At 37.6% G+C, this 27,991-nt stretch overlaps 1 protein-coding gene across 1 annotated transcript in view; it reads right to left on the bottom strand.

Moving 5' to 3' along the window:
* The window catches only part of MYBPC3 (myosin binding protein C3), a 58,001-nt gene extending 39,183 nt beyond the window's left edge, over positions 1–18,818 (bottom strand). Inside the window, exons 1-9 of the mRNA XM_010711432.2 lie at positions 18,628–18,818; positions 9,897–10,163; positions 7,005–7,100; positions 6,663–6,749; positions 6,369–6,517; positions 5,298–5,415; positions 4,483–4,531; positions 3,647–3,691; positions 1,671–1,727 (exon numbers count right to left, since the gene is read on the bottom strand). Coding sequence (XP_010709734.2) covers positions 1,671–1,727; positions 3,647–3,691; positions 4,483–4,531; positions 5,298–5,415; positions 6,369–6,517; positions 6,663–6,749; positions 7,005–7,100; positions 9,897–10,163; positions 18,628–18,652 — 893 coding nt within the window. The 5' untranslated portion in view covers positions 18,653–18,818. The remainder of the gene's footprint in view (positions 1–1,670; positions 1,728–3,646; positions 3,692–4,482; positions 4,532–5,297; positions 5,416–6,368; positions 6,518–6,662; positions 6,750–7,004; positions 7,101–9,896; positions 10,164–18,627) is intronic.
* Positions 18,819–27,991: the final 9,173 nt, after the last annotated feature.

Here is a 27,991-nt window from a genome sequence, read left to right as displayed (position 1 = left end):
CTGACCCCTTTGAGGGTTCTGGTCATAGCGTTACTGCAAAACCAGAATGCACTTCTAGTTGGTTATATTTGTTAGAAGTCACATATAACGTGGGGCTTGCTTTAGATAAGCTAGCTACAATGCTACTGAGGCTTTATTGCTTTCCAAAGTCAGATGTCTGACTTTAGATGTCTGTATGGCTTGATTCTGTACTCTTTGTGAAGTTAGAATGCATCTCATAAACAGTGATACGAACACCTGAACAGAAACTGACCACAGGTTCACGAGTTCACTAAGTCACGGATTGCGAGAAGTTCTACTGGCTACGTATATTTGCAAAACACGAGTCTTGTGACCAATAGCTATAGTAACTTCAGGAGACAGAAAGAGAGAGCGACCATGGACAATAATCAGAAGGAAGCATGCCTGTAGTAATGGATGATAATGAGCAATGGAAACTTTACCTGAAATAAGAAGAATTATTTTGTAATGAAGAAGTCTGTACATTTATGGAATAAGTGACTTTAGTAGTATGTTCGTTGTACATATTTAATGATGAATGATGGATGTAATAAAAATTGAGAGCATATTTGATTGGCACTAGCATGTAGATCAGGCAGATGATGTGGGATCAACAAGGAACTTCCCATTTCTAATTGCTATAATAATGGGAATTTAAAGCAACAGCTTATTGAGAAAATTTGTACGTTAAAGCACTATTTACATATGCTTATAAAAGAAAGCAATGGTGAAAAACAAAGGACAGGAAAATATATTAATTTCTACTAACTGTTTAAAAGCATTTCTATCTCAAAAAATTGGCAGCTGATAATTTTCTTTCCTACCATCTAATTTTTGTCACGTTCTACATGTAAGATAGTAATGCATGCTTTGTTTCAAACCAAATGTTTCCTATATTTAGTGTGAGCCATGCATTTATAATCAAAAGTAGAAGAAATCTTACTCTCTGTTGCCAACAGTGGAATCCAAAATATCCAGATTACAATGGTGGTAAAAAGAAAAACATAAATAGAGAGATTGTGAAGACAGTTGTGCCAAAGAAGGATGACAATGGGAAGAAGAAAGTTCACAAAAGAAAGTGAAAATAAGAAATTAGACTTAAAATCAAAATAGTAAAGTATGTTGTATAATATGTATACAACATGGAATTGCTCTATATAGTAAATTGGTATAGTGTGTCTAATATGTAGCTGTACAGTATAATAATAATAGTAACATTAAATATCTAATAAAAATGCTTCTCTTTCTGGCTCTTTCCTGCCATGTATTGTAAAAACTTAGAACAGAAAGTTCTTAGTAAGGCAGCCTTATAGATATGTATTGTAATTTTAATTTTTGAAGTGAAAAAATGCTGGTGGAAACAAATAATTGCCCTAGTTCCAGGCTTTTCTTCGGGGGTGGGGGGGGAATCCGTTCTTTTTTTTTTTTTCTCTACTGTAAACCCAGCAAGAACACAGCAAATCCTCAGTATTTGAGGAAGCTGCCATAATTACCTGTCATTTTTTTTCTAGCCCTAGCTAGAATAGATCTAGCTCTAGAGCTGCTTTTTAGAACAGCTACAAGGATTCTAAACTTAGGAAACTTCTGCTTACTCTACTTCTAGTGTTCTCAGAGTTATTCCGCAGAAGCTGATAATTTTACATCTCTAAAATTAATGAATTTTTACTCACCTCTTTTTGAGTAGGGCACTAAAATTCAACTCTCCAGATTCTTCAGATCCTTCAGTACTGTGTAGTAACAGAAAAACTTAATTAGTTTCAGAAGGAAATGGAGACAGTTTGTAAAACTATATTGTGATGTAGAAGATATGTTCCATGTAGGAGAGTAGGAGAAAGGTTTGGAAAGAGTTTTGAATTTGCTCTGATATGGCAGAGGACTTAGTTAGGTGTTTAGTCTGTACTGACCTTCATACAGGTTTGAGAAATTTACTGATTATAAGGAGAATTGTACAGGGTATTATTTGGGTGGTCCTATTGATCTGGAATGTCTTTGCTCTCCTACAGATGTTACAGAAGCTCTCCTTTATACTCACTGATGCTTTTAGAAAGCTGTAGTTTCAGGAATATGGGTATTGTTTATAGTATGGACCTGCACAAAACCATCTTTCTAAAGCTGAAAATGACAATTACTTTTGCTATTATGCCAACTTTTTTTCTAGTAAGTCTCCTTGTGATTCTAGAGTTCATTATAAAGAAAAAAGTATCACATTCTTGGTGCTTGGGAGAGCAAAAGGAAGAATTCTGTCATCTGACTTGAACCTCATCTCGGGTTTTAAATTGCTCAAGAAGTATCATGACAAATAATGTTGTGATGAATTGATTTATGAGAACAAGAATTTGGCAATACCATCTCACAGCATTTTGATTCTTCCCATAGCAGCATCTGATCTTTAATTAATGCATTTACAGAAATTACTCTTTCAGCTGAACTAGTGGTAGTAGAAATAACAGTCTCTCTGATAACACACAGTGCTAGTTACATCAGAAAATATCAATCTGTCTGTAGACCTGCAAACAGAATGTAAGGGGAGCTTGATATGGCATGAACAAATATAAAAGTATGTAGAAAAATGGCCTCAGCAGATAAAGCATGGACACTGTACTGGTGATAAAGATAGAAGGGAAGGGAGTGCCAAGTTTTTCAGTGCTGATTGGCAATGCAAGGTTGGTGAGAAAAAATAACAATTCAAAAACATATTAATTTTGAATCACTGCAGTTTTAAATAAGCTGTGAGAACTTTCTATTAAGAAAGTATCATTTTTACTTCTGTGATTACTTTCAAGATAGCACAGTAGTAGAAAGGATAATTTTCTCGTTATAACATTCAAGCAAGGAAGTATATTTCTGGCCACTTTGTTCCCTGCTTTAAGCAGATTTTCAGTGGTTGCAGGCATAAAATATACAGAAATTTCTGTTATAACATCAGATATGAAAGGGCTTCTTCTGAGTAAATATTCAGGAAATCAGAATCTAGAGGTGGGAGGAGAATTAATCATGTTATTACTTCCAAGATGGTAATTACAATCAGATTTTCAGGAAAGCCCAGCAATCGATGTTTAGCTTTTCTGGAAGGTATGGCTTTAATAATTGCTTTAGTGTGCATAGAGTTAAATCTCATCTCAAACTTTTAAATTTACTGTAGAAAAGACATCAGGACCAAAAGAGTTAGGAGGGAAATTTAATGATAAATTAGGATGGAGAGTGTGGCAGGAAACAATAGATTTTTATACACATATGAGTTGATACATTTACTCGAGAAAATTTGGTTAGGATATGATCAGTCAAGAGGAAAAGATGTAGAACAGAAGGGCAGGCATGCATATCACTTGAAGTTTGCGTGAAGATGCTACTTGCCAAACACGTGCTGTTTTTTGTGATGAATCTGCCTCTCACTGAACTATCAAACTACAGTTTTCGGTATTTTACACTTATACTACTACTTACTGCTATACATTCTAGTCTCCTGTAGCACTAAATACTATAAACCATTATTTATTGGGAAATTGTTTATAATCAAAAGTGAATCCAGTTCTGTGTTGTTATTGTTTGTTTGTTTGTTTGTTTTTTAATCCTTTTCTTTTCCTGATCAGAGAGAGACAGTTCATTGTTAGGCTTTAATTTGTCTGCTGACACAGTCAGAGACTACCTGAGAAAGGCTGAAGTCATCCGTCTGCCCCCTCCTGCCAGGCTCCTGAGTGAGGGTATCAAACACAGAGCTTCAGATTTAAATAGTTCTGTTTTATATTTGGCTTCCTTCTTAAAGAGCGAGCTAAAAATCTGAGCAGTCTGAAACTGCTCACGTACTCACTCTCAAATGATTCCGAAATAATTCTTTTAATCCTGCTCGCAAGAAGAGAAACTCTTGAAAGCCTAATTCCACTGCAGTGAAATTAACACAATACAGCTGTGCAGTGAATGTTCTCTGAGGCATCACTGCAAGGCTGGTCAGCTACTTATAGCTGTATTTGACCGTGGATAAGTTCTGCAAGCCTTTTTTACTTCTTCGTGATAGGATGTAAGATCCTATGTAAAATCTCATACAAAAATAGCACTTGTACTGAAAGCTTCAAGCAGTTGCCATGATTACATTTTCCCCTATGTTAGAGAACTTGATGTCTGTTGGAATGCTCGTGGTCTAATAACTTAGCAAAAATACATGAAAAACCGAAGTGGAAACAGAAGAAATACTCAACAATGAAAAAACAGATGTTATTGATGCTAGAATTCATAAAATGTTAGACATTATCAACTGCATAATTAAGAAAAGCATGATGTAACCATGCTAGCACAAAGTCTAAATTATTTAGATGATTCCTAGATGGTATTTTGTATTTTAATAGTAGAAATATTGTAATAGACATCCCCATCTTTGTGCTTGTTGATACAACAGCTTCCCTTTCGATGAATCTTTGTCTAGGACAGTGATGAATTCTGCATGGAAATATAATCCAGTCTGTGTAAGTTTCTACCATACATACTCACGTGCGTCGGAAGGCAGCACGAATATCCATTTCTCCACTTGTTGGTGCCTCTGATATGACAAAGAGTGACAAATGAGAGTGGGATGATAGACAAGTCAAAATAATGAAAAAATACAGTGCTATTTAAAAAGCTTTCCAGTTACTTTATTCAGAAATTCTTACATTGTAAATTGTGATCGGTCACATACTGGAGGATTGGAGCAGTAGCTTTAAGCATATAACTGTGACTGTTTGCTTTCAATACGTGGTGTTTAACGTGTGGCTTAATTCTGTCTCATGCTCCATAATTGTCTGCAACACGGCATTCTCTTCCTTCTTGTTTGTTAATTCCTCTGTTGGTAAATTTTAATTTCAATGCTAGCTTTGCAGAGTATTTTGAAACTCCAGTGAGGAAACTATTAGAAAACAATTGTCTGTTATTATTCTCCCCCTGAAAGCAAAGGTAAATTCCTGGCAATAGGTAACAATGTACAGAAATTCCACGTAGGATACTGCATAGAATTAACCTGCTTACTCTGTTCTAATCTCCTGCAATTGGGGAAAAAGCCATAAAGCAGTTGGGCTGTTTTGTACCTTGCTGTGTGCTGTCTTTAAGTGCATTCCAGTTTTGACTAGAGTGACATCCAAGTGTTCCTTCTAATGCTCTATATCTCTGCCAACCCATCCTAATTATCATCTACAGGCCTTTGTAAGTGTAAGCTCTTCAGATCTATATTTCAGATGCTTGTCTAGTAACTGCTGTGTGCCAGAAGGAATAGTTGATGGACATACAGGAAGAACAAAAGTGGAAGTAAGAAAGGCAGGAGTTCATCTTACCATTGACTATCAGGTTGAAATTAGAACTATCAAACTTGTCCTTGGTAGACACCTCACATCTGTACCCTCCTGCAAAAGTCATATTTGCTTCTATGATTTCCATTTCAAATATGTACACCTAGAACAGAGACCAGTGGTACATTTTGTAAGTTAGAAAATGAAATGATGAAGGAGAGAGGAAGAATACAGCATTTTAAGGCATAAAAGCAAATAGACAAGTGATTAAATATTTTCATTTCCTTTTAGGATTAAGAACGCCCTGAATGTGTAACACATTACTGTCATAAAAATTACATATTCCCAATTCAGTGAGAGCAGAAAAAAAAGAGTATGATTGGTATGGGTCTGTAAGAGAATATAATGCTATGTTAGCAAACTATACTGACGCACCGGTGTGCGCAGTCATTACATGTGGTAACTTCTTGTACACTAGAAACAGAAGTAGAGCTTTCATTAAACAAATATAGCCTCTATCCAAAACGTACGTAGTACATTTAAAAATTCAGCAAAATTAGTGGCTCTTTTGTTTGTGTGCAACTGTGTTCTGTTGCATCCAGAAGAGGGTGGTAGTGCTTCATATAGCATGTGGGATGAGAAGCCATGGCTCTGACTCTCCTATGTTTCTCTTGTGTCTCCCTGGACATTTTTGTGGAAGAAATTGCTTAGCTACTTAAATTAGTCTAGAAAAAATTAAGTTCCAACATAAATAGCTGAATGCTTAATCTGTGTAGAAATATGACAGATCATATGTAAATATGTCTGATTTATTGTTTTCTCTTAAATATAATCAGAATTTATTACTTGAGAGGAAGGTAAAACATTCTGCATAAGAATACTTCTCCGATCCTCTATGTATTTTCTCAATTCATCATAGATAAAGTAAACAAAAGAGTCCGAATGTAGTGCTTGTCTCATGTCTGCATGGTCAAAATATAGATGTGCAAGCATAAATATAACATTGTGTGGAGCTTTGGGTACTTCAATATTAAAACATTTCCTGATAATTTTATATTTTCCCCACATAAAAAATTAATATATAGAAGGCTAAGAATCTTATGCTATCAGTTGCACCTTGTTGTTTCTGTCATAATTGTCACGCAGCTGGAGATGTTTCCCCACTTTGCTTGCCAGGTCCATCCACTTTCCTTTGAACCATTTCACTGACGGTTTCTTTAGCAGGCTCTCACCTGCAACTTTGGCAGTGAACATGATGTTTCCACCTTGTAAGGCAAGTAGGATAAAATAAGATTATGAGCAATGTTATTTTGTTTAGTCTACCTTTTACGTCACTGCAGTAATCCCTTAGTGGAGAGCTAAACATCAGGCAGAAGGTGAAGTTTGCAACCACTAAGATTTTGTACTCACCGACAGTAACTTCTCCATCCTGAGGTCGTGTCACAAAGAGCCCAATGGGGTCTACAGGCTTTTCTGGTTGCGCCTCAGCAGGTGGAACTGCATCAAACACAAGAGTTACTAGTTAGGACTTCCTGCATCGGCTTCTGTTATGACCTATACAATAAATTTAAGTCATTTCAAAATGTCTCAGTATATTTCTTCTGTCTCTGAGATTTATTATTCTTTTTTCTCTATCACCTAATACTAGCACTCTCCTGGTGTCTACCTCACTTACTGCAAGGATTTTCTGTTCCGGTTCTTCCCTTCTGTTAATGTACCACACTTAAAATAACAGCAGTAGTTCTTTATTACCTTCTGGATTTTGGTTGCTTTCTACCGGTGGAGCAGGCAACTCTGAGGCAGCTGGGGCAGGAGAAGCTTCAGCGGGAGCAACTGGCTCGCTCTTTTCTGCAGATGAATGAAAACCTAAATTAGAGAATGCTTTGTTTCTGAATAAATCTACAATTTCTAGGACTTAGAAGATTTGCTGTTAGGAGAAGGTGCCTACTTGCAGCTGGATGCTAAGGCTCTTTGCTGAGGTGGGAAAGAACTAATATGTGAATTTTTTAATTCTACATTCTTGATATGCAGAAACTTGTCAGCTGATGCTTAGTGCTACTGTTAGCCTCAGTTATAGAAAAAATAGAAAAAAGTAGTGAAAAGTGATGCAGTTATAATCTTTATGAAGGCTGTGCTTTTTCATGAGATTTCATTTCATTCTGTGTGTGAATGTAATGCCCTAAACACAGCGGATCCGGTAGTTTGCGAGAAGATCTAGACAATTTTGCAATCAATATGGAGACTCCCTCTGTCATTTGCTCCTCTGGAAACTTATGTCCTCTCAGTTAAAATACAATCTTACAGACAAATTCAGGCAAGTTCATTTGGTGAAGTAGAGAACACAGAAACGTTTGAAGAAGAAGCAACTATGACAGAGGAAGGGAGGTAGAATTTCTTGAACTTATCCAGTTACTGAAATATTTTTCCCCTGTAGGTAGCAAAGGAACTTCCAAAGGGCCTTGCTTACCCCTCACTTAAGTCCCATGTGCAGTTTCTCATCTATTTGCAGTGTCTTTACTACCAGAGGAATCTGGCAATGTTGAGCCAAAGAAAAATTTGAGTGGCTCCTCTGTAACAAAGGGAAGTGGCTGTGTCTGGACAGGTGACGAGACAGTTTCTACAGTTTCGATAATGAAAAGCTGAAATTATTTTTGTTTGTGAAAATTATAATGATTAATCCAGTTATTCTTTACAATTTAATCTTAACTAAGGTCTGAAAAACAATACCTGAGTACATACTATGATGCATCAACCCCCCTTTTACACTGTAACAGATCTGTATCTTAAGAGAGAAGTGTGATTTTTAACTTGTGTTAGAGAATATCCCCTTGGATCTAGTCCGATTTTAACTCATTTTTTACTGAAATGAACTAAGTTATCCTAACTGTGGAGGTGCTCTTATAACTTAGATGTGTAACTATTTAGAAAAGGCTTATTTTGAGGTATCGGCATATAACAAATACAGGAAAGTTGGCTCATTTTGGCATCCTCATATCTCTGCTACCAATTTATGTTTATAAAAGACATAGATCTTTTAGACTACAATACCAACTCCAAATTCAGTACCGCTGCTATTTGAGGCTGTCTACATGTAGCAAGTTCTATCTGGAACTAACCTAAAAGATAGTGAGAACCACACAACTAGTGTAATGTGTACCTTTTTATTTTGTCAGTGAAAAAGCCAGTAAGAACATGCTGTTATATGCTCTGACAACTGTTAAATTGTCCTAATCCATATTAGGATTAGCCCTTTCTCATAATCTGTCGTGCACCGTTGTTGGATCAGGATATCTTGTCTTCTGTTAAATGTTTGTATCTTTTCAGCTGACCAAAAGAACTCACTAACATCATGATACAGTTGCTTCTTTTTTCTTTCTTTCTTTCTTTTTTTTATCAGAAAGCATCAGAAATATCAGAAAGCAAAATACTAGAAGTGCTGAATAGAGACTAAAAGTTTTGGAGGAAAAAAAAGGGATTAGAAATATTTCAAAGTTTAGTGGCTTTATCTACCCAGGAAAGCCTGGGGAAGTTTTTCCATTTCCCATCTAACTGTTCCTTTAATGCACACAGAAAAAGTAATGATAGGTAATAAATACTGCTTACATTGCTCCAAAAGTAATGCCTCCTGTTTATTTCCATGAAAACTACAACAGGCACAAAGAACACAATAACTTTGTTTGACAGTGCAAACTCTAAGCTACAAAAAAAAAAAAAAAAAGAAAAAAAAATTCAATATAGTCATCCCTGTTAGTTATGCATTTTTTGCCAGCAGTGAACAAGAGCCTGCACACCACCCTCATAAAAATCTGCACCATCAGAGGTGACCACTGCTGAAATACTCCACTCACTGCCTCACTGTGCTTACACTTACTGTTGGGTCTCTATAAATGTTCAGCAAGTGTCGATGAATGCCAGTGGGTGCTGTTTTTTTCTGTATGGAGGAATTCAATGATACACCTTTGCTTCATAAGCACCTCATGGCAGACGCCATTTTCTCAGACTGCCCTTCTGCTGCCGTCTGTCACACAGCAACAAAATGAAATACCGATGGGAAGGTTTAACTGCTGCTGCCATCATCTGCCTCTGACATCATGGGCCAACATCATAACACAGAAGGCATTACTTTCAAAGCAACCCTTGTATAAACGTTACTTATTGTGCTCAAGTCACTGAAAAAATAAGAGCTTTTATTAGTAAGTGATTTTGAGACACTTTGTAGGAACGTATGTGCGCTTTAAAGCAACTTGAAATTTTTTGTCAGTTACTACAATTTGGCATTTTAATGTAATCTTTAAGAAAAATATCAGACCTAAGATGCATGCATCTTAGTTTAGATTAGGTTAGACCTGCTTTGCTTTGCTTTTGAAGGTGAATTGTAAAGAAGTGCATTGAGATTTCCTCTGTGATCTCAACTGTGGACTTCTATCATTGGAAATGGGTGTCTTAGCCACGGGAAATATGTTCCTTAGCTAAATATTGAGTGTATTTTAGAAACCTTACTGCAGCTTCAAATCACATGGCAAAACATATGCATTGCTGGTAGGGAAATTTTACTTTAAGTTAATGCCTTTGGGCCTCATTTACGAATTTTGAATGTGAGACTAGAAGTACTGATGAAATAGAATTGCTTAGGAAACACTATACCTGGTTCTTTGACCTTCAGTTCAAATTTGACCTTGGAAGTTCCAGCTATTACAGCATATGTCACATCGTCATCTTTTCCTACGTTATTGATTGTCAGTGAATGCTTGTTTCCTTCTGCCTTGATAGCGTATTTCTCACTGTCAGTAACTTCTGTGCCAGCTCGCTGCCATTTCACCTTGATGCCGGTTTTCTCTGTCTCTGCTTCAAACACAGCTGTGCTTCCGGCTGTCACCTCTGTTGTCTTCGGCTTCTTGGTAAATGCAGAAACTAAAAAAAGAGAGAGGGCTCACTTAAAATCTGTTTTGCAATTGTGGCGTATCTGGTGTAGTCAGCTGTTGTGGCTGCAACAGCTGTCTCCTTTCTCTCCCATCTGCCCGTGAAAGATATAAATTATAACACTTTCCACGGAGAAGCAGTGGAATTGTCTCTGTATTTACTAAGTTCTATTTCTGACTGAGATTTCTCCATATTGTCATGAAACAAAATGTAAGGGATAGCAAACTCGTCTTGCTGTCCCTCTTACTTTCTACTGTACTGAGCTCTGAGTTTTTCATGAGTGTTTAGTCTATGACAAGATGGTACGATATGTATTTTTACTTACAAAGCTCTCTATGTTAATTTATGTAGTCTTGCTTAGAAATAGGAATACACTTTTTAATTGTGATCCAATACTTGTCTAATACTGTTGTTAAAAAGAATCAGGATCCTTTCCTCTAACAAAGCTGCAGTTAGCATAGTAGTAACCTGTGTCCTGATACACCACTATAAATTAATGCTTCCTTTTCAATACTTCTGTTTTGACTGATCAAGTCTTCTATAGTGGCAAGAGATTTGTGTTCCAATGATGGCCTTTTAATTTTATCCCAGTTTGATAGTATAAGTGTTGTTTGCATTCAAACTCAGTATTTGAAATACAGTAAGTGCTTGCCTATGTAGTACTCTATGACAAGTAATTTTCTAATAAAATTACAAGATGGATGAAAATATTTCTTCTGTCTTAAGAAGCACTTCTGATGCTCATAATGAAAAAAAATTACTAATACATGGGATGAACATGCGTAAACCAAATAATGCTTTGTCTCATATGCAATCAAAGTAGTACAATAGGTGGGAATTTGAAAGCTGTGTATTCTTCAATGCTGGATTTTAATGAGGTAACTTACTTTCCTATTTCCGTTGCCCTGAATTATTCATTTAGATTATCTAAACCTTATTTTGAAACAAACTTTTCATTTTCATGTTTTCATCTCAATGAATTCTATTATCTTTTGCAAATTGCCCCTCCTATACCTAAATATACCAGTATGAAGATGCTATTTTATACTGTGTAAATATTGGTATTTTATACAGAATAAGTGCATAAAAATACCTTTAATTAACACTGATTCATGCATTAAATGTTTCTTGTGTATAGTTAGTCATCTTTTTATTGACTTATCCTTTTATAACCATGCTTTTATATAATATTATTAATTCTATCATATTTGGTTACATCTGTGACCTCTGCTGCAAATTACCTGTAGCTCTACTACTTGGGCAACAACAGTAACTTTCCTGAACACCAGAATGGTAATTATATTAGCGTTAAGCTTTTGATTCTACTTTATAAAAATGAAGAGAACATAGCATGGAAGGATATATTTTTAAAGAAGTTGTTCATACCCTTTTTCAAACAGGTGCTTTAGTCAGCATAAATGGTATGTTACTAATAATACCATCTGCACAAAATCTTCATTCCTGTTTCATGTGCTAGACTACGTAACTTAACCTCTGTAGGGTTACACCAGCAAAGATTTCATCTCATGCCATTTGGGCTGTTGTCATAATACAAGGCACTCTTCTGGCATTGTTTTGCAAAGAATTTGAAGATGCTTAAGCATCAAGTAAATTGACTTGCAAATAATATCAGAATTTAGGATGTAATATATTTTGCTTTTCTTTGTTATGTGAAGTCCTAAAATATGTTTTTCTTTCTTTTTTTTTTTTTTTCTCCTCTATTTTCTTTCGTTCTATAATCTCATGAGAAAACAAATCTATCTTGCACTAAGCCTATAGCAGCCTCAAATGAGCTCCTTTTGTATTCTGCATGTGTGTGAAGTTTCCACTGGGAATGGAACATCCCTGCATCCATTTACTTGATTTCAGGCCTGCAAGTGATATAATTGCTTTTAAAATAATATAGTACTATAAAGATAGTAGTGCTCTATGCTTTAGCATAATACTCAGATGCTTGTTATCAATTGCACGTCCTTTGATAGAGTACTGCACTTCAGAATAAATTGCCACACCAGAGTGTACTTTGATGCAGTGTGTCACTGTGACTAGATGTGTGTGCTATTGTAGACTGCAACTCTAATGTAAGGAACTGGAAAAATAATTTAAGTTGTCCATGCAGCCACACAGTGCAGAGCCAAGGGAGTTCTGGGACTCACTCCTGAAACACTCCAGCTAACCACTAGCTGGCTCCTCTCCCTGTGACTCTAGAAAATTGGCCTTTTTTTTTTCTCCATGTGCTATCATCATCACTCTTCTATTTAAGCACAAAAGAATCTATAAATATATTAATTACTTAACAACAATGTGGCCTGCAAATGTTCTGCTCTCCAAATGGCAGTGTTTCAAGACATGCGCACTTAGATAGCTCAACAAAAAAAAATCACTGGACAGAACTATATTCACAGTGAGAAATCTCCACAACCACAGAATATCTCTGACTTGGGGAAAATCCAAATAGCTAGGTGGAAGTTTACAAGTAATTCTCCTTGTCTTCTTTTTTCTTTCCTTTTTCTGCCAAAAGACTAATTTGTTTGGATTCCTGCTTAAAATGATTGTGAATATTTCCATTAAAGTGTATAATTGGAAAGTACCAAGAACTTCCGTGAGATTAAAGGAAGAACCATTCCTGTGAACCCACATTTTCACAGATAAAGGAGATTCTAAGAGCCTTTTTCTTGCACCAGATTTTAGAGTCGGTGAATGACAATGCCCGAAGTGGTGTCTCTCTGTATATGCATCTGTGTTCCCTTTCAACTTCCACTGTTAATTGCATGCAAAGGAAAGGTAGAAATGTAGGGCTGAAGAAATTAAAAGAAATTAGTTTGTTGCAGAAGAGAAGCTGCTGAACAAGCATGGGCTGGGAATTCCATCCTTTTCCATTTTGGGGGGAAAATGGGCAGCTTAGCAGAAGGCAAAGTGAGAGATCAGCTATTTTCCCAGTCTCCTCTCCTTCCCCGCGTCTGCTTCTTTAGGTAACAAATGTATCTGACTTCCAGATATTTTTTCCCTCATGCAATCACAGCAGACTCATCTAGCTATTGCCTCATCAGGAATGACTCAAAATGTCACAATTCAAAGCTTCTTGTCCTGAGAGCATTACTTTTTCCTGCTTTTGTCAAAAACACGTTCCTCGCGTGGAAATCTCTCTCACTTCAACATTTGGCTTCTACTCAGCTATGTCTCTCTATGTTTCACGTAGCCATTTGCTATTCGAAATACTCTTGAACGCTACCATTAAAAGTCTCTGGAAAATCCAGTAGCTGTGACACATCTCATGTGATGTGGTGGAATATCTACACCTCTTGTGCCTGTCAGGCCCTGACAGATCTCAGGCACTGTCACATGCTTACCCTGACTGCTGTCTAGCATGTGCTGAGCAGCCATTGGGTTGAAGCACATGATAACTTAGTAGCCAACTCCTCTGCCTCCTGTTTTTTCACTTCCCTGCTTCCATGAGATTCTAACCCACACAGTATTAAGGGAGAGAGTGGAGACATTTATGCTAACAATGTAGCAATGCTGGATAAGGGGAAGAGGTGTATGTGAGTTACCAGAGCTGCTTTTTTCCCAGGAATTGTTGAAGGGAAGGTGAATTATAAGTGCTGTGTATGTTTGTGTGGGGCTGATTTGTTTTATTGAGTTGGGGGAAGGAGGAGGGGGTATGGAGCTGGAATTGCTTTAGGAAATTAACCTTCCTCCTCATTTCTCATATCCCAGACTTTCCTACAATACTGGCGTCGTAATGTGAAGAACTTGTGTAACTTCTTTAATCAGCAAATTTCTATTCATGGCAGAATAGGAAGCAGGCTCCATGCGGTCTGAAATAGTCTTGCAGGAATCTTTTTATACCTCATGCTGCTCCTACTACAAGTTGCTCATGGCAGCAATCCTTTAGGAGTGCTGTAACAACTGAAGAGGGCTTTGGACACATCCATCATACAATTATCTATGTCATAGAATCATTAATGTTGGCAAAGGCCTCTAAAATCATCTAGTCGAACTAGTCCATCCCCACCATGCCCACTAAATAGTGCCCCCAAGTGCCACATCTACACATTTGTCGAAAAACTCCAGGGACAGTGACTACATTGCCTCCCTGAGCAGCCTGTCCCAGTATTTGGTTGCTCTTCTGGAAATTAACTGTTCCTATTATCCAACTTCCTATGGCTTGAGGCCATTACCTTTCATCATATCACTGGGAAAATAGGGTCACCCTCCTCCCTCACCACGGCCTCTTTTTGAGGAGTTGCAGAGAACAATAGAGTCTTCCCCGAGCCTCTTCTTCTCCAAATTAAACAGTTTCAGTTTCCTCAGCTGCCCCTCATAAGACTTGTGCTCCTGACCCTTCACCAGCTTTGTTGCACCTCTCTAGACACTCTTCAGGGCCTCCATGTCCTTCTTGTAACAAGGGACCTAAAACTGAACACAGCATTCAAGGTGCAGCCTCGCCAGTGCCAAGGGCAGTGGGAAAGCTCCCTTATAACTTCTGAATTCAAAGTACATGTGAGGTCCCTGAAATCAAAGAAGTGTGGCTTTCACAGGAATGTTTTTATCTAGATAGAGTGATGAAGTGCCATCCTGCTGTGGTTTTTGTTTTTAAATTTTATCTTGCTTTTCAGACCAGTAGCTCTGACTTCAACTTTTCATCACTCATAATGGAGGAGAGTTAAGCACTTAAAGAAAATGCGTGTTAGAATTAGCCTTTGAAGTAATACTTCTGCCTTTCTGAAATAAAATCTGTTAAAGATATTAATGTTATAGGAGAACTTAATATATATGGTTGATGAGTTAATTTACTTTACATTCTGTTTAATTGATATCCAGATTTTTATATGGGCAACATATTGATTGAATGTTAAAAGATAACATTAGCTAATTTGTTAAGGCTTCATGTTGAAAATGTATCTTTGTTTTAGTGCCTACGCTTGGCATCAAGTTTTCTTTTTATACCATTTGTTCTTTCATTGAGATAAAAGCCAAACTGTGAATAAACAGACTTCAGTAACGGAGCTCGTAAATTCCTCACGGAGGAACTATATAAAGATGCTGTGCATTCCTCAGTCAGGACCTAAGTGGCTTCTTGCAATTACAAGCTTAATCATTCCTTGATCCAAAAGCTATTGAGCTACTCAATCTTATCATTCCTTGCCTACTTCAGCAGCTGAGACTGTAAATTCCTGTAATATGAGCAACAGGCAAGGAATAGTTTCACTAACCAGTCACCTCTCTCTTCTATGCACTCATCACACTTGCCGTAAAATGGGAATAATAATATTGATCTTGCTTTGAACCTTGAATTAAGAAAAAAAAAAAAAAAAGAAAGAAAATAGTCCTATGTAAATTGTTACTGATCTTTGAATTCCTGTAGCGCACAGAAGTTCATTATTGTGGACCAATATTTTAACACTGAGCAGTACTTCACCATGCTATGTTCTTAAAAATGTAGGAGGAGCTATGTTCCAACTAAAATTCTATAGGCAGCTCTTCATTATGCAACGCTGTATATTATTATGGAATGACATACGTCTATCTGTATTTATAGCCAAAGTGTTTTTAGATCTTTGAGAAAATTTCCTAATCTGAGCTTCAAAATCTGGATTCTTCAACCTATATAATGCATGAATAAAACTTCATTCATTTTCAGAGAAGGTGAGTAATGCCACAATTCTTTTCTTCCTGATTTAGTAATGCACAGATTTCCCATTAACTTCAATTTATCTGCTACGTTTTTCCTTTTATTGTCACAACATCATGTTAGGGAAATGGTTTGAGTTTTTTTTTAACCTTTGTAAATTTTCACAACAATGAAAAGACCTAAACTTTCCAAAAGGCCAGCATTTGAACAGAGATCACCTATGAAATGTTAAAGACATAGAGAAAGGAACATAATGCTTCTGCAGTGGAACTCTGCAAAAAGTAATGTTTTTCAGTATTTGATAGTTTGCTCTGACAGATGAATGCTGTTGCTCTAGAGGAATATGTCAACTTGCTGGAAAGTGCCACCATTTCTTCTGGCGTTGCATAAAGAAGTTGGACTGAGCCTCATCCTGAAGTGTTTCAGCTAGACAATTTAAAGTAAAAGAACATCACGTGGGAAGTCCACTTCACTTTTTTTAGTTTATTTATCTGTTTATGCATGTTGAAAGGCTTACTAGAAGAGCTAAATATAGCCAGAATATCCTTGATCATTCTCTGGCGTGAAGCATTTTCCCTTACCTGTGTGTGAGATGCCCTAATTTCAGTAATAAAGGCTAAGGATCTCTTAGGTTTCTTCAGCAGTCTAACTTAGACAGAAATAATGACTCGTCCAAGTATGAACTGTTAGCTGCTTATCCAGCCCTCTTGAGATTATGCTTGATATTATCCTGTCTTGAACTGTATAAACAACATGAAATAGAAAACGAAGGGATTAATGTCTCTTGGGAGAAAGAGAAAATCCTCCCAAGAAGTTATGAGGCATGTGACTGTTTCTGTCTCAGTCAGAGCGGGTAATAAGAGCTTTTCCTCCCCTGCTGTGATAATCACAGAGTTTGGACTGCTTTGTTCACAAGAACTGCGGAGGAGTGGTGATGTTAGACACCTGTTAGGTTTCTTTCCTCTGGAAAAGTAAACTGGAACAAAGTTTATCTTCACTGTTAGCTAGTCAAGGTGGGCATCTTCACAGTCAGAAAAGTTGCTTCTCATCCTCAGAGGCTAAAAATGATAATTTATAATACGATGCCTAGAAAATCACCTTGTCAAATTTTGCCTAACCTGCTATATATCTTTTTGCTAGCATTGCCAGTCACAAGCATTAGATGTTTTAATGAATCTCAAAAGTCAGGTGGCTTTAAGAATAGAATATGATTATGATTATTATTTTTTTTTCAACTGCTGAACCTTTGCAAGCATATATTTTCAAGGTTTCTGCTATAGTTATAATGTCTGGTATATACTTATTTTTGTATAAGCTCGTACTTCCATTTGATTTCAGAAATTGCATCTTGAAGAATATCAAAGGAAGTAATAGAGATAGAGTTGAGGTACTGGTGACACTGCTGCCACCTTAGAGTTGTACATAAAGAGTCTTGAAATTAATCATGCTTTAGAGTTTAGCATTTCTTAATGAGGGATACAGGTTAGGTTTGTGCTCTGTCCCTCTGGCAGTGGCCAATTCCATATATTCTGGCCAAAATGAAAGTTCTTAACAACTGTAAGCTCATTTGTTGTGGTGAGCACAACAGATTTTCCCACTGACCAGTCTAACATGGGTCTGATGCCTTTGTACTTTGCAAAGTACAAAGGCCTACATTAATATGTATTAACAGTAATTACTGGCTAATTTTGAAAACTGTATGTTATTAAAAAAGCATCCATCTTGTACACTGAAGTCATAGTGGTGCTGTGTATACTAGTATCATTTCAATGAAATGAGTACCTTGCTCTAAAGGAGAAGAGTTCTAGATTTAGCTCATATTTTTCCAGCCCTATTACTGGATATGTGCATACTTATCAAGTGATCATAACTTCAGCTTTTGACATCTTTTTTTCCAGACTTAGGAGTGTTTTGTTTTTCACAATTGAGATCTCTCTCTGCTCACACTGGAGCTACCTCTGCTCCCCTTTTTCTCCTCAGACAAACAGATAATTTGTACCTTACCCTATACATTTCCTTCTTTTTTACCTACTTGGGCAACTTCTAAATGATTCCCTATTTCTCAGTTTTGAATTAGGAATGTCCTAAATCTGATTTTTTTTTCTGATGTTCTTCTAGTGGGGTAGAACTTACACTGGACTCTATTCTGACCTTGACTTTCTGAAAGTAGCTAGTTATCTTCTGTCTCAACAGAAAATGATGAAGGAAGGTAAATGAAAGGAAATATGCATGTATTCTTTAAAGTACAGTGCCTCCTTTTTTCCTAGAGCTCTGCTGTTACTGGCTGGAAGAAGTAGAAAGAGTAACCTCTGAGCCAGGTGCCATTTGCTTTCATTTTCACAAAGATTTCACAACAAATAACATCAGCATTTGCCAATCACACTTCCTGGAAAGTATTGGGATTAAAGAAAAAAAAAGAAACTGGGAGACTTTTATACTGCCCAGTTGGCCAAGAGAGAGACAACAAGATTTTTTTCACAGCCTAAGGGTTACTGCGAGAAGAAATAATAAATGAAAGGAAACTGAGTATTAAAGTGTTAAACCTCTGTTCCCTCCTTATCCAAATTCTTTGGATTCATTTCTGTGACTGAGGGTTGCCAAACTAGTTACTGATTTCACTATAAGAAAGCATATTTTTATAAAGTATAATCTCTTTTATCTCTTTTTCCTCTCTCTTTTTTTTTCCCTAAGGTATCTCTTTTTTTTTTTTTTCTTCCTTTTTTTTTTTTTTTTTCTTCTTTTTCCTGGCATACAGAAGCTACTCAGAATTTTCTCTTTCAAGCTGTTCTCAGCTTTTGTTTTGTTAGTCATGATCCTTACCTGTTTTCTTTGCAGGCTCCGGCATCTTCACTTTCTGATGAAGCTCCCAGTTGAATCTAGAATCTAGAAAGCAGAGTCTGAGCTAAACAGAAATAAGACTGCAGGGCTTTTGAGACCCCCAAAAGAAACACTTGGTGGAAGCCCCCATCCTGCTCCTCCCCCTCGAATCTCCACTGTTGTCAACTACAGCATTTTATCAGTAGCAGGGCACACTTGACAGGCTACATCAGCCGGGATAAATATAGCCAAGTTCCAGGAGCCAGAGAGCTCAAACTGCGTAAGGCTGGCTACCACTGATCTGTTAGTGCAAACTAAACATGGTCTGATGCTGCACATGCTTCCCATACGTATTACATTAAGAATTCCTACATTGCCATGTTTATAGCACAGGATCTGGTAATTACTTATTGCAAGCACACAGCTACTTGCATTCTTGCTACTTTGCTATCGTTATAGTTGAGTCAGAACCAAACAGCCTTTCACAGACCTTTTTCTTTATCTATTCTTCTCTACTGAAGAGTGTAGAACTAAATGCAAACTTCCTTGAAAGAACTTTTTCAGACTTTTATACTTTACTGACATTTGCAGTCACAACTAGAAAGTGTGACACTACTTAAATAGTTTCAGTCCTCTCTCCCCACCCACCCACTTGATCTGCAGTATGCGTTACTTGAAAATTTACCATTTTTTCTTTTTTTAAAGCACCATTTCAAAAGTGGCTCCAGGGTTTTATTTACATACTTCTAGAAGTTTTAATTCTGCTCAAAACAAAACAAAAAAGCACAGACCAGGGGAAATCTTACCAGGGTATTTTTCTCATTTTGCCATTTTGTGCTTCAGATGTCACTTCTTATTTTTTCATTCACCTAGCAAAACAGCAACCATAGACAAACATCCCTGTACTATCTTGTTGGTGCATCCATTCTCTGTCACTATTTCCTGACTCATTTTTAGTTTGTCATTGAAACTTTGTAGACCAAGTATTTAGCGCATTTTAGCTGCCACTAGTACTGAAAAAAAAAGATTTAAAAAAAAAAAACACAATGTGGTTTTCAGTTTTTACACTTGTACTGACTTGTAAAAATCTCTGTCTGCAGGCTCTCAGCTTTTGGCAGGAAGCGCAGAATAGACAAGTGTGCATAAATAGCACATCGTTCACTGTATTTCATATTTTTTCTTCACATCTGAATCTCTGGGTAGGCTGATAGGGCAAACAAGAAGCGGAAAATGACTGCTGCTACTCCTCTCCTGATTTTGGACCAAGTACTTCCTCCCCTTCCCCTGAAGGAATTTTTTACGTATGAGTAAGGAAGATGAGCACGATGTGACCTATGTACATTTTCCATTGCTTCTGTTTCTAACGGAGCAGAAATTATTATGATACATTTTGACATACTGCCCTGTGCCTGAGGCGCTTCACTGGGAATCAGAAGATCTAGGCCATCAGCTTTGGCTTGAAGTCTTTCAAGGGACTTGAGTCCCACAGTATGAAAAATCTGTCACTCAACTGGTGAAGATCATTATTCTTTCCTTTAATATTTCTCCCTGTTAGAGAACTGGCATTAAACCTTTCTTCTCACCAGAGCTGATCCCAAGCATGCTGTTGGAACAACATCAAAATCCCTTCTGGAAAGAGGTCTGTCAGACACTGGAGGCCATGGAAGGCAGAACTAACGTGAATTGACAGCAGTAGAAAGAAAAAAGCTATGCAGATTATCTAGAGATGGACTGCGATCAGAGCCACATTTTTTCTCAACTAATTTGCCTCTCTAGTGTGTCCTTGAGATGATGTTTACAAGGGAAATTAGCGGTCACTTCTGCAAAACTTAAAACATGAACCTCTTGTAATTGCTTTCCGAATATGCTTAACTTTCTTAGGAATCACTTTGACTCAGTAAGTTAGTTTCACTATTTCATCCTTTCTCAATCACATATTAGCAAATAATCATTTTTATTGAAAGTCTGTATGTTATGTTGTAAAGTGGTTGTACTGATAAAATACATAGTAGGCTGAAGTGTTTTCTTCAATCTGGATTCAAAATATTGTTCAAGTCATCAATATTTTTTCAGTTAGCACTGTAGGCCTTTATTAACATGAACTAAAATAGTGTAAGTGGAAATAAACCCATTTGCATGGGTTTAAAGGAAATGTGTACTTCAGTAGAGTACCTTTTAAATGCAGGCATCTAGTATTTATCTCATTCTTTAGGACTGTATCTGTGGGGGTCCATTAAGAAGTACTTCAAAGCAAAACTGAGAGGCTTAAACTAATTAAATGTGGGATAATTCTTACCTAACACAGATCTCGTCCTGAACAATAGTAGGTATTGGCTATAAGTACATCTTGGCTATTTCTTTTAAGTTCTTGTAAGTCTCAGTAATGTTGAGTCACCTCAGTACTAATTTATTTCTAAAATGACGTTAATAAGTCCTTGGACTTAATGTTTTACAGTATTAATTCCTCTGTTGAAATATGCATTGTAGAAATATGAATTCCATTTTGAGTCTGAATTTTCTAACATAACTTGAATATTCTCTTGTCTGGGAGAACGCAATTGCCATTCAATGTCTGAATGTCAACTTTTTTCTATGCTTTTTTCAGAGCACCCCTACTCTTTTACAGAGGTACAGCTGTGCAAAACACTTTTGTACCTGACATTAGATACAGAAACGTTTTCCTTCTTTTCCTGCTTTCTTATTGTGAGATATTTGTCTGCAAAACTCTCAGACATGTGTCTGATGGCAGTGGGCATAGAGGGGATCATGTCCATCGCTGTCAGTGATGGCAGGTTCCTACTTCCTCTAGGACAGATGGGACTTCATCCTGACACCACATGGCCGGCAGATGAACTGCGTTTGTATGTTTCTGTGGAAGTTTATGAGGTGGTCAATGCTGTGTTTCTTTCCAGAAGACTTTCATTAGACTGAATTCTAAGGTGTGTGTTATTTGCAGATAGTATCCCAGAAGCTGTCCTTGAGCTGTTATTGCCAAGGGAAGTGGAAAGAGGTTTATACTAATCTGAATAATAAAATGTGATTGGATGTTAGGTCACTACCAAATATATAACCAGATAATGTAGCATTCCCACCGTGCATTGGGAAGAAATGCTAGGTAATGGACTATGTTAGATTGTGTTAGGCAGTGTTTCTTTATTAATGCTGGGAGTGGCACGTGCGAGGTTTCATCCCAGTGGTGATCGCATAAAAATAGGTGTCATGTAGTTAACTAGATCACTCTATGCCTGTGACAGGGGGCAGTAGGCCCCTGGGCCTCCCCTGGCCCCACAAAATGGGAAAGGAAAGGGAAAAGGGATAGGGAGATAGATGGGAGCTGGGCTCAAGGAAGGAAAAAAACAGTGGCAACGATCTATGGAGGAAAACTTATTTTATTAACTATGATATCAGAATGCAAGTTAACACAATATAATACAGTCTAATTGAAATTGAGACTAATAAATCAAATAAGATAGGAGAGAGAGAGAGAGTTCCTGAGACTGAGTCAAACTTGAAAAGCTTGGAACGGCTAGGAAAGCACCTTCCAGCACCCATTGCAAGGCACTAAGAGACTGCCCCAACCAGAAGGGCCAGATCCCATGATTTCTCTAACGTGTAGGGATAGGTAATTGGAATTGGAGCATTAACACCTTAACTCCAGTGTTATGGATGTTATGATGTGGAATACTGAAAACCAAAAAACATAAAACCATGACATTCCATCCCTTATTCTACATCACTACATCATGCTTAATACATATACATATATACAAACAATGATTAAAATGCATTACGCACACATGTCTATATACATATATATACATAGAATTACTGACTGCACTCCCCCAACATCAGATTTCCTTGTGGTACACATTGAACATCCCCCTTTTTCTGCATTACCCACCAAGTGGACCCTGGTCCTTGGGCAAAAACAGATTGCCACAGAGAGGTTTGCCCTTTTCACAAGCTGGAAAGACCCAAACTGCTTTTCCCAACATGCTCTTTACATGTACAACAGGGACTTTATCTCCATCTATGGTATGTAGAGAGTTGGATTGGTTAGGGCAGTCACGATAGATAGATCCTCTGGTATTGACCAACCAGGTGGCTTCTGCCAAATGCTTCTCCTAATGCTTAAATGTTCCTCCACCCATTGTTTTCAGCATAGTTTTTAACAACCCATTGTATCGTTCAATTTTACCAGAGGCTGGTGCATGGTAGGAAATATGGTAAATCCACTCAATGCTATGATCTCTGGCCCAAGTATTTACAAGAGAACTTTTGAAAAGAGTCCCATTATCTGACTCAATTCTTTCTGGGGTGCCATGTTGCCACGGGACTTGTTTCTTGAGACCCAGTATGGTGTTTCGGGCAGTAGCATGGGGTACTGCGTATGTTACTGCGTATGTTTCAAGCCACCCAGTTGTTGCCTCCACCATGGTAAGCACATTACACTTAACCACTGCGAGATCGTGGCAAGATGATGTAATCAACCTGCCACACCTCCCCATATTTGTACTTTTGCCATCACCCTTCCCCCCAGAGAGGTTTCATCCTCTTGGCTTGTTTAATTATGGCACATGTTTCACAGTCATGAGTAACCTGTGCAGTAGTGTCCATAGTTAAGTCCACCCCTCGGTCTCTAGCCCATATATATGTTGCATCTCTTCCTTGATGGCCTGAGGTCTCATGGGCCCACTGAGCTAGAAATAATTCACCCTTGTTCTGCCAAGTCTATTAGAGCCAACTCAATTCTGGCAGCTTGGTCTACTTGATGGTTATTTCATTGTTCATCAGTAGCCCGACTCTTGGGCACATGAGCATCTACATGGTGTACCTTTGCAACCATATTCTTTATTCAGGCAGCAATATCTTTCCACAGTTCAGCAACCCAAATAGGTTTACCTCTCTGCTGCCAGTTATTTTGCTCCCACTGCTGTAACCACCCCCATAAGGCATTTGCCACCATCCATGAGTCAGTATAAAGTTAAAGCATTGGCCACCTCTCCCGTTCAGCAACGTCTAAAGCCAGTTGGACAGCCTTTACCTCTGCAAATTGGCTCGATTCTCCTTTCCCTTCAGTGGCCTCTGCAGCTTGTTGTGTGGGGCTCCACACAGCAGCTTTCCATCTGTGATGCTTCCCCACAATACGACACAATCCAGCTGTGAATAGGGCAAATTTCTTTTCATTTTCTGGTGGTTCATTGTATGGTAGGGCCTCTTTAGGTTGCGATACCTTTTCTTCTGTTGATGTTCCAAACTTTTTACCTTCAGCATCCCAGCAGTGATCACATAAATAGGTTTATACTGTTTTGTGCTCTTTCCTCTTATTTATCACAGATACATAGAAATTTTTTAGACTTAAAATGCTATGGGCATTCATAAACTCTTGGGAACCATTTCCCATAGGTTTTCACATTTCACAAATTTTATATATATATGTATGTATGTATATATACATATATGTATATATGTATATGTATGTATATGTATGTATATGTATATACGTCTAAATAAATATTTGTTATTTATTGTGATTAGCATTTTCTTTTCATCAGTGAATTTTCCACCTATGAAAACACCAGACATTTTATTTCCTGAAGATATCTTTGCTCAGGATTTCATTATTATTATTTTTTTCTGTTCCAGATCTTTCTTACTATAGATTTGTTTCTTTTCTTTTCTTTTTGTAAACATTTAGTGGTATAGATTTAATTCAGTAAACTACAGAAGGACATGAGTGCTAATAAACACGATCTTAATTCTGAGTATTTGTGTGCTCAAAACTGGCATATTTAATTTGAATGCTGCTGGTTGTTCTCCATAAATACTTTCAGGATTCAAAATCAAGGTTAATTTTGGGAGGTTAATTTGCTTCTTCCCCAGGTTGAAGGGAGCCATAGAATCAGTTCATCTGATATGGGGAAATAATCCTATTCCACAGTTACATATTTGCAATTTTTGTGACTTAAAATATATTATTTTAAAATAGTGTCAGCTTGTCCAAGGCAGGGCAAAATAAAGTTTTCTCTGAAATTACACTTGTGGTTACCAGGTGGCAGCATTGCAGTGATAATAATTCTTTCTAGCATTTTCTACATTATATTTATTTACTTAGGTAATCACTTTTAATAACAAAACTGCAATGCAAATGAATTATCTGGTTGTGGTGTCTACACAAGTCCAAAATAGATCCATTTGTGTGGTGGATCATGAAGAGCATTTATTGGTGCTTCACAAAACTTGGCGAGCTTTCAGAAAGTGCATAAAGTTTCCTCCTGTATTCAAATGAAACTGATGTAAAACATAACGAATCAGAATACAATAAATGGCTTTGGAACTTTGCTATAAAAGTGAATGAGAGGGAAAACAATGTCCTTTCTTGTCAAAGGAATTATCTTAAAAGGCTGAAATTATTTTTCCCTGCCTCAGACCGTGACTTTCCTCATGCATTTCAAAATCGGGTTTAAAAATGACAGTAATAAGTGGCCTGTAGTGAGAGACCATTTGATTTATCTTCCTGATTTTTAATAGCAGCAGCACGAAACACTAAAAATTTGTTGTTTATAGACAAAGGTAGCAGCACATCCTTCTAGTAAAACTACCTAATGTCCCATTGAAAGATTTTTTTTTGATAGCTACAACTTTGCCCACATTTAGCTATTCAGGCAGAAAATACATATATTGCCCATCTATTTGGGGCTTGTTCTGCTTTTAGTTTCTGTTATTTTGATTATTTCTCATCTCTCTTTCTGTTTATTTGTCTATCTGCCTCTTAGTTTTGTGAAAATAACCAGTTCAGTTATCCAGCAGATTCTTAGGATGAGGTAGATATAATTAACTTGCAGCTCCAGCAGTTGCAGATCTGTAAGGACAGTTGAATTGTCTGTGTGCAGAGCACAGGTCCAAAACTGAAGTGCTGCAACCCAGCCAGTGTTTCCTTTGTGCTTTTGAAACGCGGAGCTCGGAGGAGCACTGTGCAGAGGTGCTTGACCTCTCTGGTGGAACTGGAGTCCACAAGGCTTTGCTAGGTCAAGGTAATGCTGACGCTGCTTGGCTGAGCTTGCTTCTGCCCACCCATTTTATGTCCCATATTTTGAATCTTTCTGGACATTTGACAGTTAAGCAGCTATCATTTCAGGGATGTACTTTTGACTGGCTTCGTACTACTCAATATGGAGCTGATTTGCTCCATATTCTAGACTGTAGAAAAAGGTGCAATTTACACATGCTAAGGTTCTTAGATCGTCCTCTGAAAGTGTTGTGACTGTATCAGTGGTGGTCCAGGTAGGATGCAGCAGGATTTTCTCTGCATTATCTCTGGACTGTCATTGGTCTCAGGCTGAATCCATATGAACTAAGAGCAAACAGTACATGTATCTTGTGTTCCAGATAACGTTTCTCTCTAGCACATGAATGAAGGGGAGAGAATTGGACCTTCAGAAAGGGAAGGGGACAGACCACCTAGAGTGGGACGAGGAAATAAAAACAGGTGATGGAAGGGTGTGGGTGGGGAGAAGAAATATGAGGTTTGAGACTGTGGGAGGGGTTTGAAATAGATCTCAAAAGACAGGAATATTGAATGGTAGTACAACTGAGTACAAACTGGAGGGAGGAGAACTGGGAGTCAGTAGGCAATGAGACTGAAACTGTAAGAGGATGTGGGATGGCAAAACTATAAATATCTGAACAAATACAAGGGCTACTCTGAAAATAATGCCTCTTCTTTTATTATTTTGGCCCATGATGTAGGAGATGGACGTTGGTGATATGGCAGTAGGGACTGAAACTTCCAGACAATATTCTGTCATATTTTGTTGTTGTATGACAGATGGAAGCAGAGGGGCAGTCTGAAAAAGATGGCTTCTGACATGGAAGTGTATATGAAGCAAAGGTGTGAAATTGAATTATGGAAAAAAATTTTACCCATTGATATTCATTGATGCTGCTGAATAGTTAGGAATACCAAGCAATGAATATGAGCACAGTGACGTGGTGGGAATTTGTTTCAGCAGGGGCGACAGTGAAATGAAAGACAAGTCACTTTCCCAACAACAATGCACAGCTGTCACACCATGAAATGAAGATCGTCTCATTGAGTTCACCTGTGCAAATTATCAGATTACAACCAAAGAGCTGTATACAGAGCTGAATATGTTTTAGTGCATTGGAAACAATGGTGGGAGCATTGTAATGTTACAAAGTTTGCACCATGAATGCTCACATAAGAGCAGAAAGAACAGCATATGCAAGTTTGTCAGAACCTATTGAACCGATATGAGGCTGAGTGACAATTCCCTGGATCGCATTATTATCAATGATGAGACATGGTGTCAACCCTAGGAGCCAGAATCAAAATGACAGTCCTTGGCGGCTGAAGTGATGTGCACTGTCTTTTGGGATAGGGAAGGGTTGATTCTTCTGGATTTCCTAGAACCTGGGCAAATCATCAATTCTGCCAACTACATCACAATGCTGACTAACCTGAATTCTCAGACTTCCAGAGTCAGGCCAGACAACTTTCCTCTTGCAATATGATGATGCCAGGCCCCATACCAGTTTGAAGACCATGGAGCACATTGCCAATCTTGATTGGGCTGTCCTACCACATCCAATGTATAATCCAAACTTGACAACTTCTGACTTTCATATGTTCAGGCTGATGAAAGATGAATTGCACAGGCAACATTCTCCTAGTAAAAAAGTGACCACTGCAGCTGTGAAACAGTGGATCACCTCCACTGGTGCAGATTTTTATGAGGATGGTGTGCAGGCTCTTGTTGATTGCTGGCAAAAATGCATAGCTAATGGTGGTGACTATGGTGAAAAACTGTATTTTGTAGCTGAGAATTTGCTCTGTTGAATAGTGTTATTGTGCTTTTTGTATCTATTGTAGTTTCCATTGAAATAAATAGGAGACATCAATTTTGGAGCAACTTATGTATATTGGAATTGAGAACCATTTGCGTAATGAGATGATTGTGGCACATGTGAGAAAAGTTGACCTGAGAGGAAGAAATCAGACTAGCTGGACATTGAAGTAAAACAGCTAATAAATATTGAGGTGTCCAGTAGCTGGGTCTAAAGGAGAAAGCCTGAAAGGACAGATGGGATTGGATAACTGGGAATGGCTGAGAAAGGAATAGGATACAGTGTTGTGGGTGTGAAAAAGTGAAAGAGGGCATGTCTAAAGAAGAATTTTAGAATTTTATTTCTAACTGCAAGTGCTCAAAATTCAGAAAGTTAATTAGTTAGTGAGTTAAACCTAAAAAACCCAAACTGATTTGTATACACAAATGGCCAGCTCAGCATCCAGACATTCTTTGCTTTGCATAAAGCAAAGGTGTCAGGGTATTCTGCACAAAGGCAT

This window comes from Meleagris gallopavo, chromosome 5 (genome assembly GCF_905368555.1).
Source record: "Meleagris gallopavo chromosome 5, MGAL_WU_HG_1.1, whole genome shotgun sequence".
NCBI lineage: Eukaryota > Metazoa > Chordata > Aves > Galliformes > Phasianidae > Meleagris > Meleagris gallopavo.
The sequence above is the reverse complement of the archived record's forward strand: the minus strand, read 5'-3'. Positions and strand labels throughout refer to the sequence as shown.